The 14,566-nt window shown below is 36.9% G+C and overlaps 1 protein-coding gene across 1 annotated transcript in view; it reads right to left on the reverse strand.

Annotated features, from left to right (window-relative positions):
- Window positions 1-5,105, reverse strand: part of MTUS2 (microtubule associated scaffold protein 2) — a 754,499-nt gene extending 749,394 nt beyond the window's left edge. The window contains exons 1-2 of the mRNA XM_053705569.1: window positions 3,908-5,105; window positions 2,955-3,829 (exon numbers count right to left, since the gene is read on the reverse strand). Of these exons, the coding sequence (XP_053561544.1) occupies window positions 2,955-3,829; window positions 3,908-5,105 (2,073 nt within the window). The remainder of the gene's footprint in view (window positions 1-2,954; window positions 3,830-3,907) is intronic.
- Between the last annotated feature and the right edge of the window lie 9,461 nt (window positions 5,106-14,566).

The following is a 14,566-nucleotide window of genomic DNA, read 5'->3' on the forward strand; positions in this document are numbered from 1 at the left end:
TAAATTATATTTAAGTTAGGGGGTGTTAGGGTTAGGGTTAGGCTTAGGTTTAGAGGGTTAATACATTTAGAATAGTGGCGGCGACGTTGGGGACGGCAGATTAGGGGTTAATAAATGTAAGTAGGTGGCAGCGATTTTGGGGGCAGCAGAATAGGGGTTAATAAATATAATGTAGGTTGCGGCGATGTCCGGAGCGGAAGATTAGGGGTTAATAAGTATAATGTAGGTGGCGGCGATGTTAGGGGTGGCAGATTTGGGGTTAATAATATTTAGCTAGTGTTTGCGATGCGGGAGGGCCTCGGTTTAGGGGTTAATAGGTAGTTTATGGGTGTTAGTGTACTTTTTAGCACTTTAGTTATGAGTTTTATGCTACAGCTTTGTAGTGTAAAACTCATAACTACTGACTTTAAAATGCGTTAGGAATCTTGACGGGATAGGCTGTACCGCTCACTTTTTGGCCTCCCAGGACAAACTCGTAATACCAGCGCTATGGAAGTCCCATAGAAAAAAGGGTTTACAAACTTTACGTAAGTCGGTTTGCGGTAAGGCCAAACAAGTGTGCGTACAACTATACCTGCAAGACTCATAATAGCAGCGGGCGTAAAAAAGCAGTGTTAGGAACTGTTAACGCTGCTTTTTCACCTTACTGCAAAACTCGTAATCTAGGCGTGTGATTCTTCTGCTTTCACAAGATCTGCATTAAAGATACCTGTGCAAGTTAGTTTTTGTCTGGATAGCGAGATCAAACTTTATCAAGGTATATTTCCATTTGTCACTTTCTACTTATTTGTTCTTTTGCTTTGTATGTTCTGATTAAAGTGCTAGAGTTCAGCTACATAGTTTGTCTCTCTTTCCTCTCTTACCCCTAACCTCTCTCCTTGGTTATCGTGTTTAACTTGCAGTGTCTCAGTAAGGATTTATGGTGAGTTGGACCTCTCAGCCATTGATTCCAGCTTGTTAATATATTCTGAGATAACAGTATTCCACCTGACGCTGCTGAAGACGATGGTCTGGCCACAAAAACAGTTTGCTGTTTGTTACACATAGTTATTGGGGTCTGATTTAAACTATAAGACCTTTCAAGTCAGCCAATGTTTGCTACTGAAGTGTAAGCCCAATTAATTACGAGGAAAACCTTATGAATATACCTTGCATTCCTAATTTACTTTTAATCTTTGTCATTACCATCTATGGCCTAGTTTCCAACCAGGTGGTAAACTTTGGAAACAGGTTAGTAACATAAAAATTCTCTATAGACTTTAATGTAGAGTTGTCAGTTGAAACTAGGCCTTTATTGGACATCCATTCCATAAATCAAACACCCTCTCACTTAAGCAATGCTTCTGCAAATTACTAATGATGCTAGTGCTCCCCAGCCTAAGAACATGCTCTGGCATTGCACCTTTTGTGATAAATTATCTCTTTTGTCATGTCTTTTCTGTCATGGCTTTTGTAGGTTTTTATTATATCACCTCTATCTCTTCTCACACAAAACATATTTTTCATATAGAAAATAATATACATATTAAATTGTTACTATTTAAATTAGTATCCATGCATACATGTTTATATAAAGAAGATAAAAAACACAATTGTTAAAGAGAATAAAACTAACATTTTAATGAATACAGTATAGCATCTAATATACGCGTTTTACTTTATACTCTATTTTATATGTATGTATAGTATTGTATGTAGGAAAACCAATTTAAATGTGCTAGAAACTGAAATTTGTGTTATTTGCAAATTCAAAATACTTGAATAAAACTTTTACTTTTTAAGTAATATCTTGTGCTTTATTTGTCTTGTTTTGTCATGCAGAAATGTATTAATGCCCCTAAATGAGGCTTAAAGAGACACTCAAGTCAAAATAAACTTGTATGATTCAGATAGAGCACGCAGTTTTAAGACACTTTCCAATTTACTTCCATTATCAAATTGTGCACAGTCTTTTTATATTCACACTTTCTGGGGAACAAGATCCTACTGAGCATGTGCACAAGCTCACAGGGTATACATATACTAGTCTGTGATTGGCTGATGTCTGTCACATGATACAGGGGGCAGGAAAATGGGAGAAAAAAATACATTTGTCAGAATTTTTCTTTACTGCTTCTTTGAAATTCAGACTAAGGGGTCGATTCATGAAGCAGCGAATGCTGCTTCCAACCCACTCCACTTCAGGTCCATCTGACACTTTACTATGTTGGCTTAAATAAATACTTTTTACTTTAATATTGGTGGTGCTGCTATCCTCCTTTTTGGAACCTGTATTTACTGGAGACTGAGGTACTGGTCTTGGGCAGCTTGCACACCTGCATATCTGCAACCCTTAATCAGGGGTTACCTTGGTGCTGGAATATTCTGAACTGTGAAGTTAAGAAGCAGCGGTCATAAGACCGTTGCTCCTTAACTCACCCGCCACCTCTGAGGTGGCGGGAAGCAATCAGCCCAATCGGATACAATCGGGTTGATTGACACCCCCTGCTAGCGGCCGTTTGGCCGTGAATGTGCAGGGGGCAGCATTGCACAAACATTTCACTATAAATGCTTGTGCAATTATAAATGCCGACAGCGTATGCTGTCTGCATTTATCGATGTGAGGCGAACATGATCCACTACAGCGGATCATGTACTGTACGTCCGCACATTAGTAAATTGGCCCCTATGTGTTATTGCATTGTCTTTTTATTATGTACTCTACTGCAATGAGTTGTCTCAATGGAAGTTTAAAATTTGATAAATTCTACAAAGGACCTTGTGAACCGGACAGATAATGCAGTAACAGTTTGTTGTTGCTTTATTACATCTTGCTCAATGGTTGTTTGTATTTCATAAATAATTGATGATAGCAATGCAGGAAAAACTATAAAATGCATATGCATAAGGTATATATAATCCAGTTACACAATGCCTCTTAATTAATTAAAACTACAGAGTCAAACAGGTCTTACCTCGTCTATTGATTTCTCACTTATGTCTCCAAAATGATGTCCAGGAGGCCTTATTCCAGATACCATTAAACTACTACTGTATATCCTTGACTTCTGTATATCGGTTTTGTATTTATCTAGCAATACATTGGATGTTTTAATGTCATTACTTAAGAGCTCCTGTTCCTTTGAAGCTGGAATATTAGAAGTTGGAGTTCCATATGGCAGACCCATGTGTCCGAATGGGATTCTATCTACTGCTTGAGGGTTTCTCCTGATATATGTGATAATTTTAGGTCTCACAGGCTTGGGTTTAGGCAAAATGATAGCTGGTTCAATCATCTCTTCAATTTTTTCACTATAATTGATTTCCATGTCGCCTTTATCTGCCAGGGAAGGTTTGGAATGTATTAGTATTGGTTTTGGAATTCCACTGTTACAAAGCATCTTGTTAGTAGCTGTAGGGGATATGTTGAACAACTGTGTACTCTCAATAGGAGGTAGAACTGAGGAAGGTGACAATCTGTCAACTTGAACGGCATTGAGATCCTTCAAACTGCTCGTTGGGGTAATGCGCTGATCATTAATATTTAGTGCTGCCAGTGGGCATGAGGGAATAGGAGTACATAAAAAGCTATCAGTGGAATTTTTATGGCTCTCTTTTATATTGCCTTTTAAAATGTCTGTCTGATGTTTTCTCCCAATAGCTGTCTTTCTGTTATCAGCTAAAGCAGTTTTATCTTTCATAAAAATCACAGAGCTGCTTGAAATAAAAGTGTTATCACTTCCCTGACAAAGATTCTCTTCCTCTGAAACTCTGTCTTTATACAGATGTGTTTTATTCTCTAGTGACTCGCTAAGGGACACTGTTTTTCTCAAAGCAGGCTTGGTGTTTCCTTCTTTGTATTTTAATGATTCCACTGCTTGTGAATTGATGTCTTGTTGATCACCAACCTGAGAACAATATGTTTTACTCTCATTGTTTGATACAATAGCTGCATATTCATCCATTCTTAAATTCACACTAGACATTTTAGGACTGCTACATACAAATTTGTCAGTTTGCTTTAACATTTTATTTGATTGGAAGCCATCTGACTGGCCACGAGGAAAAATTAAAGGAGATGTTCTACTTTCTGAAATTAAAGGAGAAGTTCTACTTTCTGAGACAGATTCCGTTTTTTTCACTCCAGGCAGCTCGACCAGTGATATGTGATTTGTTTTTTGCTGAGAGATATGTTTAGACTGATTCATACACTTTGAATCAGTTAATTCTGAGACTTTGCTTGCTTTACCCTGATACAATTGTGCTTCTGAGACGCTACATATTACCTGAGGTTTGTAAGTTAAACGTGAGTGGTGATCAATGCTTGAAGAATGTTGTATTGTGCTTTGTTTGTTTGAGACAATTTCCTCAGCCATAGAAAATTCTGGGGCTTTGATATCTGAGGTAGGTAGCTTAGAATAAAATACAATCTTTTTTTCCTCTGAGGTATTATTTAGTGAATGAGAGGATAATCCAAATAAATGATCAACTGGAGAGGCCCTGATGCCGTGGCTTGGATTTTGGAAATATGGCACATGCCGGGATGGTGAATCAATAGCTGGTGGAGGTGAAGGATGCTCTTTTATAAAAGGTTCTGTTTTAAGTGAAACAATACCTGATTTTAAAAAGGAAAGGCCTTTAACTCGATCAGCTTGTGCCACGGGTACTGAATTATTACTATAAATACTTAGAGAAGATTCACTGGCTTTATTTAGTGGAAGTACTGAGCTTCTTTCATATGTGCTGGTCTTGGAATTAAGATAAGTTTGTCCTTGAGTCAAAAATGTTTTCAAATTGTCATCAGTAGTTATGTAATCCTTGTTTGTTGATGAGTGAAACTTTGTATCGCTTAATACATCGCTAATTGGTGCGCCCTCCCCGCAGTCTAGTGGTGCCCTGTGCCCTTCACTGGACAATGTCTCTATACCAGATTTCCATGTACCCAGGATTTCTGATTTCTCATTGCTGCTGTGTACCCCAGATTGTTCATGAATGTTTCCAGTTGGGAAAATTTGGTTTGCATTGGAATCACCTAGATCAGTCTCACTTTCGTTGTTATTTTTTGCTTCATTGATGTTGCCCTGTTCAGAGCAACATGTGTTGCTTGGAACCAAAGGTGTGCTCATTTTGGGATTGTCGAGTCATATGCAGGAATGGTTTAAACCTTGTATCTTTTACACCAGTTTCTAAAAACTAAAGAGATTAAAGTCTTGACAGTATATTCCCATATGTGTAATAATGTCCCCAACTGTGCAGGCATCCCGTTTCCATCTGATGCAAATGTTTAGATCAGTTAGATTTCAATCAATTTACTTTTGATGTCCAGTGGTGATTCATTTGCTAATCTGTTAAAAGAAGAAAAAAAATGCTGTGTTATTCATTGCATGTATTATTGCAGTAAAAAGATTAGACAAAGCAGGGGGAATAAGATTCTATATGAAATTAATGTATCACATGTGCAATGATTAGTACTGTGCATGTAAAGGATTGGAACCTTTTCATGATTCCATGCACACTTAATTAATCAGTTAGGGCTAGATTACATGTGGTGTGCTAATGATAGTGTGGGATGCGATAAGCAGTATAGCTTGACCACACTAACATAAATAGTGCTCTTACTATAAGTTGAAAATTATAGGTTGAGCTCAAGTCGAATTTGCACTAGAATATTTAGCATGACTTGAGACATGGGGGACGATTGAGCATTGTGCGAGCAGACGTGATCCAATATTGCAGATCATGTCCGCTGCACATCGATAAATGCCGACAGCATACGCTCTCTGCCTTTATCATTGCACCAGTAGTTCTGGTGAACTGCTGTTGCAATGCCACCTCCTGCAGATTCGCAGCCAACTGGCCGCAAGCAGGGGGTATCAATCAATCCGATCGTATTGGATCGGGTTGATTTTCGGTGATGTCTGTCCGCCGCCTCAGAGCAGTTGGACAGGTTATGGAGCAGCTGTCTTTAGACCACTGCTTCGTAACTTGTGTTTCTGGCGAGCCACACGGGGCCCCATGTTTTGTTTCACAAAACACATCCAAAAAATATTAAAATAAACTATTACACTCAATTTATATACACTTTTCAATAAAAATATAATTTTAATATTGATAAAAAGGTTTTAAAAGGGTTAAAAAAAGGATATGGTTCCAATTATATATATGTGTGCATGTCTACATATGTATATGTGTGTATGTATGCATGCCTATATATGTGTATACATTTGTATTTATGTGTTTATATGTGTAAATATGTATGTGCACACATACCAGGGGCACAACTATAATTGGTGCAGGAGGTGCAGTGGCACAAGGGCCCAATTGCTGGTGGAGGCCCATAGCAGACAGTCTATACATATCTATATCTATCTATATATGCACTTCTGAGCCCTTCTCAGTCAAACACCTTGAAACATGCAATATCATTTTAAATCAATTTTAATATGTTTTAATGTATATTTATCTTTGAATAGACATACTTCACATTCCTATATTCCTATATTTCTATATTCTTCACTTACAGGAAAATGTTCTTTTTATTTTTAAATATATACATTTCTATATACATATATCTGTATATACAATATAAAAGTCTATATCTGTATATATCCATAAGGATATGTAGGTAAAGATATATATTTCACAAAAAAATGTACAGATATATACATATATAGAAATATATATTTAAAAATAAAAAGAATATTTTCTTCTAAGTAAAGAACATAGGAATGAAGTTTTCCTAATGCACCTTTGGCTGTAGCGCAGTTGATATAGCATAGTGTTGGGTTAGCGTTCAAGCAATAACTGAAAAGACTTTCTTCAGCAAGCTCCATGGAAGTCTATGGACAGAAGGAGTTGGTGCAGTCGCGATATCCTGAAGTAAGCGCACCTGAGTCTTTTGCTAGCACACTTTTTACTTTCAACTCCAAATATCTGCACTAATCTTGCTGTGCTACTTTTTTTTTTCTTGAGTGAAGCTAGTACTCAAGCACAAAAAAACGCACCACATTTCCTCGGGGTCTTAATGTATTAACAGCTCATATTAAAACTTTGCATTTAGGGAACATATATAAATTACAAGCCAGCTAACGCCAAGGAAAAATGTTTTGTTTACTTTCCTGCTCCACGTGCAACACAAATAATATAGGCTTTCTCTATTGCGCTATGAGCAATAACTTTATTACCACTAAATATTATAATGGTTTTAAACAACTGGCAGAAAAGTAGCTACATCACTGCTTGTTAATATATTGTTTAAAGTCTTGAAAAAAGTTCTGTGGTTTTGTGGAAGGGGGATGGAGAGCAGCAACTCTCTCTCTGACACCATAACAGGCAGAGAGAGATGCAGACTAAACTATTGGCTGGCAGAGATGCTTCTGTGTATTAATACACATTAAAAACCTAGACTGTTCCTGTTGAGACAAGGGTTGGCTAAATGTGTTCTACAACGTGTTTGTCACCTAATAAGATAAAGTCCCTCTTGTGTGATGACTCTACCAGTGCATGCCATCTTTAGCTATTAACAATGATAGTTAATATTGCCTAATGTATGCTTATTGCTTTGTTTTAGTATAAGTTTTCAATAAAAAGTGATATGATTTCAGACAATTCCTCCTTTTTTCAGTACTAACAGGTTCCCTTGGCGCTGTCCCTGCCGTAAACTACATAATTGCTAAAAAAACCCAAGAAGAATCTATTCATCTGTTCTTTATTTCTGTGCTTTAAATTATTTTAGCCTTTTCAATAAAATTATGGGAATATTTAATATTAAAGGGAGATAAAAAGCCCATCAATTAAAGGGGTAGTTTACAAAGTAATTAAAGGGACAGTCTAGTCAAAAATAATCTTTCATGATTGAGATAGGCATGTAATTTTAAACAACTTTCCAATTTACTTGTTTCATTAATTTTGCTTTGTTCTATTGGTATTCTTAATTGAAAACTAAGCCTAGGTAGGTCATATGTTAATTTCTTAGCCCTAAAAGGCCGTCTCTTATCTGAATGCATTTTGACAGTTTTTCACAACTAGAGGGCGTTAGTTCATGTGTTAGTTCATGTGTTAGTTCAGAGTATTAAATAAAATCTGTGTTTTACTTTTTACAATATTAAGTAGAAGGTTTATGCATAACATAGTATGTTTTTATTTTTATTTGTCACAACTAAACATATAACTTATGCACATATCTCAATTATATCATCAAAAAATCAGTGCTAAATTTAGAAAATAATATTTCAGAAAAAAGTTTTATAAATATATATTTATGGGCAATATGGAAAAGTATATCAAACAGGATTGTTACAAATATTTTGCAAACCTAAACAATGTGTAGGCATAAAACAAAATACAGGTGGCCATCGGTTTACAACGGTTCAATTTGTGCCGTTTCAGAATAACGCCCTTTTTTTCAGTCATGTGACTGCTATTGAAAAGCATTGACCACTATTGAAAAGCATTGAGAAGCAGTACATTCATTAAAATAGCCAGTAGGTGAAGCTGTACGCTTGTGTTGCAGCAAAGATATGCAAAGCCAAGCAAGCCAGACGTGATCAATGGATCAGCCTTCAAAGGAACAAGATCTAGCAGCCACTTCCCTTAGCTGCAGACTCAATGCAGAGAACTGTTTGCAGAAAAAGGCAAGTAAAAAAACGTTTTTGTTCATTAAACTTAGTTTGATGATGATACAGTCTGTTGTGTAATTATTTTATTAGGTGCTGTTTAGCAAATGTTTTTGTTCATTAAACTTAGATTGATGATGATACAGTCTGTGTTTGTGTGATAATTTTATTAGGTGCTGTTTAGCAAATGTTTTTGTTCATTAAACTTAGTTTGATAATGATACAATCTATTTTTTAGGTTTATAATGCTGTTTAGCATTTAAAGTCTTCATTTCAAAGCTTTTAAAATAATGTATTAGGTGTTACTTATGACAATTTTGAGAGGGGCCTGGAACCTAACTCCCTCACTTTCCATTGACTTACATTATAAACTGGGTTTCAATTTTCAATGGTTTTGATTTACAATCATTCCTTCTGGAACGTAACCCTGGCGTAAACTGAGGGCTACCTGTATAAATGTCAATATGACTACACAGATAGTACAATCGTAAAAAACAATACAACTACTGATATAAAAGTTAGATAAAACAGTTTAAATGAAAATAATCCAAATGAGACAATGACATTTGCCTGGCCAGACTCACAACACTGCTACTACGCATTTCAGGGACACGCCCCTTTATCAGGTGCAGCTGCTCAAGTGTGATCAAATCCCATTTAACCCTTTGACTGCTAATGACAGCATGAAGTCGTCGCTAAGTTTCACCCTCACCCATCGCTAGGACTCACTAACCTTGAGGGGGGCCTGAGGGCCCCCATCTCACTCCACCCATCCGATCTTGCTCTCATATTGAAGAGCATCACACAACTTTATTTACACTTGTCAATTGACAGTTATGGTTCGATGGGGGCATGCTGCTTGAATGCCGGTATCTTGGGAATCTAAGCAGCTACAGACCCCCACTTTCCAAGGGTGTAAGTCTTTAAAATGTAGTAAAAAAATTAAAAAGTTAAAAATAAATGCATTAAAAAATTATTTAAAAAATGATAAGGGGGTCTCTAAAGGCACATACATAAAGATACAAATTGCATGGAGACCCCCAAAATAGATTTCCCTAAAATAAATTAGTCCCTGTTTTAAAAATAAATATCAATTTAAGTATAGTAGCTAAATGATCACCATGGTAACGAGCATTACCGGAGTGATCACCTAGCTAAGAAAAATGACATTCCCTTACTATACGGATACCGATATAATATTTGTAATCACATGAACACCTTAATCATGTCATAACAAATTAATCAATGTTAGAGAGATGCTTTTATTAAAAAAAAATATGTATATATATATTTTTATAATCAAATTGTGGGAATATAGGAGAAATTCTCACTAGAGAATGCGATTTTTAGCACTCACAGTCCTGACTACTAGCTAAAATGGTGAACAACTAAATTTAAAGTATAACTTTTAATGAAATTATATAAAACAGGAAAAAATTTAAAAACCAATGGGAGGAGTAGTATTCGTTAATAAATCCTAATATCTCAATATAATACTGACAATAGGCCTTTGAGGTATGATAGCCTTCTTTTTATTAAGGTTAAAGTAAATTGCATCAATGTCTATCTCAATCATATATTATCATATGGATGGTATCCATATGGTGTATTGGATTAATAATAGGGGGTAATAATGATTGGTTGTACAAAAGGAAATTGATTGAGGTTTGGAAATTAAGATATTGCCCGTGTGATCTTAAAAATATATAGTGCTGTGTTTAAAAAAAAGCCCAGTCGGGCAAAACGCGTTAGGGAGTCACAAGGAGCCTAGGGAGCTCCCCTTTTTTTAAAAACGGAGAGGAGTAGTTACTAATCTGCATGTAGTCTAATGTATCATTGATTAATTTATATTGTAAGCAGAACTATCCTCTGGGGCTTGGCAACGCTGTGGGGGTATTGATATTATTCACCCAATAGATCAAAACTTACTTATGTATTGTGGATATATTGTAGCTTAGTAACGTAATATGGGTAGTGACCGGGTCCATTCAACAGGCTTAACAATACACCTTTACCTATAACGGACTCACAATCTGGGATAAGAGACTGTATTGTATTCAGAACGGTATTATAATTGAACTAAGCTGTTATTTGGCCCCTAGTGAATCACATATCTTGCCTAACTTAAAAAGGCTACACTGATACAAAACCACTTACTTTAAGCATTTGGGAAAAAGACTGGTTAATATACACTAAACTGACACGTATCATAGGATCCATAACAGCGCACTTACTACCTCTCTATATCAGACTTATTAAAATACTGGATAATCCAGTTGTAAGATAATCAAGCTATACATCATACGAGTTACATGTTAAAAGCACAATAAGAGGGGTGGGTCGCCTCCTACATCTTAGGAAATAGTTCCCAAGTGACAGACAGCACACACCTGATGCTCGTGGTAAAGGGCCACTGCAAACACCTCTCAGCAATATATAGTCAAATGATTTCCACAGCACCAAAAAAGATAGGAGAATAGTTGAACAAACTTAGGCCTAGATTTGGAGTTTTGTCGGTAAGGACCCGCGTAGCTAACGCCGGCTTTTTTCTGGCCGCACCATAAAAATAACTCTGTTATTGAGAGTCCACATAAAGGCTGCGTTAGGCTCCAAAAAAGGGGCGTAGAGCATTTTTAACGCAGCTTCAACTCTCAATACCAGAGTTGCTTACGCAAGCGGCCAGCCTCAAAAACGTGCTTGTGCACGATTCCCCCATAGAAAACAATGGGGCTGTTTGAGCTGAAAAAAAACCTAACACCTGCAAAAAAGCCGCGTTCAGCTCTTAACGCAGCCCCATTGTTTGCTATGCGGAAACACTTCCTACGTCTGCACCTAACACCCTAACATGTACCCCGAGTCTAAACACCCCTAACCTTACACTTATTAACCCCTAATCTGCCGTCCCCACTATCGCTGACACCTGCATTTTATTTTTAACCCCTAATCTGCCGCTCCGTAAACCGCCGCTACTTACATTATCCTTATGTACCCCTAATCGGCTGCCCCTAACACCGCCGACCCCTATATTATATTTATTAACCCCTAATCTGCCCCCCACAATGTCGCCTCCACCTGCCTACACTTTTTAACCCCTAATCTGCCGACCGGACCGCACCTCTATTATTATAAAGTTATTAACCCCTAATCCGCCTCACTAACCCTATAATAAATAGTATTAACCCCTAATCTGCCCTCCCTAACATCGCCGACACCTAACTTCAAACATTAACCCCTAATCTGCCGACCGGAGCTCACCGCTATTCTAATAAATGTATTAACCCCTAAAGCTAAGTCTAACCCTAACACTAACACCCCCCTAAGTTAAATATAATTTTATTCTAATGAAATAAATTAACTCTTATTAAATAAATTATTCCTATTTAAAGCTAAATACTTACCTGTAAAATAAATCCTAATATAGCTACAATATAAATTATAATTACATTGTAGCTATTTTAGGATTAATATTTATTTTACAGGCAACTTTGTAATTATTTTAACCAGGTACAATAGCTATTAAATAGTTAAGAACTATTTAATAGTTACCTAGTTAAAATAATTACAAAATTACCTGTAAAATAAATCCTAACCTAAGTTACAATTAAACCTAACACTATACTATCATTAAATTAATTAAATAAAATACCTACAATTACCTACAATTAAACCTAACACTACACTATCAATACATTAATTAAATACAATACCTACAAATAAATACATTTAAATAAACTAACTAAAGTAAAAAAAATAAAAAAGAACTAAGTTACAAAAAATAAAAAAATATTTACAAACATAAGAAAAATATTACAACAATTTTAAACTAATTACACCTACTCTAAGCCCCCTAATAAAATAACAAAGCCCCCCAAAATAAAAAAATGCCCTACCCTATTCTAAATTACTAAAGTTCAAAGCTCTTTTACCTTACCAGCCCTGAACAGGGCCCTTTGCGGGGCATGCCCCAAGAAGTTCAGCTCTTTTGCCTGTAAAAAAAAACATACAATACCCCCCCCAACATTACAACCCACCACCCACATACCCCTAATCTAACCCAAACCCCCCTTAAATAAACCTAACACTAAGCCCCTGAAGATCTTCCTACCTTGTCTTCACCCTGCCAGGTTCACCGATCGGTCCAGAAGAGCTCCTCCAATGTCCTGATCTAAGCCCAAGCGGGGGGCTGAAGAGGTCCATGATCCGGCTGAAGTCTTCATCCAAGCGGGGCAGAAGAGGTCTTCCATCCGATTGAAGTCTTCATCCAAGCGGGATCTTCTATGGTCATCCATCCGGAGCGGAGCGGCAGGATCCTGAAGACCTTCAACGCGGAACATCCATCCTGGCCGACGACTGAACGACGAATGACGGTTCCTTTAAATGATGTCATCCAAGATGGCGTCCCTCGAATTCCGATTGGCTGATAGGATTCTATCAGCCAATCGGAATTAAGGTAGGAATATTCTGATTGGCTGATTCCATCAGCCAATCAGAATCAAGTTCAATCCGATTGGCTGATTGGATCAGCCAATCGGATTGAACTTGATTCTGATTGGCTGATTCCATCAGCCAATCAGAATATTCCTACCTTAATTCCGATTGGCTGATAGAATCCTATCAGCCAATCGGAATTCGAGGGATGCCATCTTGGATGACGTCATTTAAAGGAACCGTCATTCATCGTTCAGTCGTCGGCCAGGATGGATGTTCCGCGTTGGAGGTCTTCAGGATCCTGCCGCTCTGCTCCGGATGGATGACCATAGAAGATCCCGCTTGGATGAAGACTTCAATCGGATGGAAGACCTCTTCTGCCCCGCTTGGATGAAGACTTCAGCCGGATCATGGACCTCTTCAGCTCCTGCTTGGATGATGACTTCAGCCGGATCATGGACCTCTTCAGCCCCCCGCTTGGGCTTGGATCAGGACATCGGAGGAGCTCTTCTGGACCGATCAGTGAACCTGGCAGGGTGAAGACAAGGTAGGAAGATCTTTAGGGTTAGGTTTATTTAAGGGGGGTTTGGGTTAGATTAGGGGTATGTGGGTGGTGGGTTGTAATGTTGGGGGGGGTATTGTATGTTTTTTTTTACAGGCAAAAGAGCTGAACTTCTTGGGGCATGCCCCGCAAAGGGCCCTGTTCAGGGCTGGTAAAGTAAAAGAGCTTTGAACTTTATTAATTTAGAATAGGGTAGGGCATTTTTTTATTTTGGGGGGCTTTGTTATTTTATTAGGGGGCTTAGAGTAGGTGTAATTAGTTTAAAATTGTTGTAATATTTTTCTTATGTTTGTAAATATTTTTTTATTTTTGTAACTTAGTTCTTTTTTATTTTTTGTACTTTAGATAGTTTATTTCATTGTAGTTATTTGTAGGTATTGTATTTAATTTATTTATTGATAGTGTAGTGTTAGGTTTAATTGTAGATAATTATAGGTATTTTATTTAATTAATTTATTGATAGTGTAGTGGTAGGTTTAATTGTAACTTAGGTTAGGATTTATTTTAACTATTTTAGCTATTAAATAGTTCTTAACTATTAAATAGCTATTGTACCTGGTTAAAATAAATACAAAGTTACCTGTAAAATAAATATTAATCCTAAAATAGCTACAATGTAATTATAATTTATATTGTAGCTATATTAGGATTTATTTTACAGGTAAGTATTTAGCTTTAAATAGGAAAAATTTATTTAAAAGAGTTAATTAATTTCGTTAGATTAAAATTATATTTAATTTAGGGGGGTGTTAGTGTTAGGGTTAGACTTAGCTTTAGGGGTTAATACATTTATTAGAATAGCGGTGAGCTCCGGTCGGCAGATTAGGGGTTAATAATTGAAGTTAGGTGTCGGCGATGTTAGGGAGGGCAGATTAGGGGTTAATACTATTTATTATAGGGTTAGTGAGGCGGATTAGGGGTTAATAACTTTATTATAGTAGCGGTGCGGTCCGCTCGGCAGATTAGGGGTTAATAAGTGTAG

Source organism: Bombina bombina, chromosome 3, assembly GCF_027579735.1.
Source record: "Bombina bombina isolate aBomBom1 chromosome 3, aBomBom1.pri, whole genome shotgun sequence".
Taxonomy (NCBI): Eukaryota; Metazoa; Chordata; class Amphibia; order Anura; family Bombinatoridae; genus Bombina; species Bombina bombina.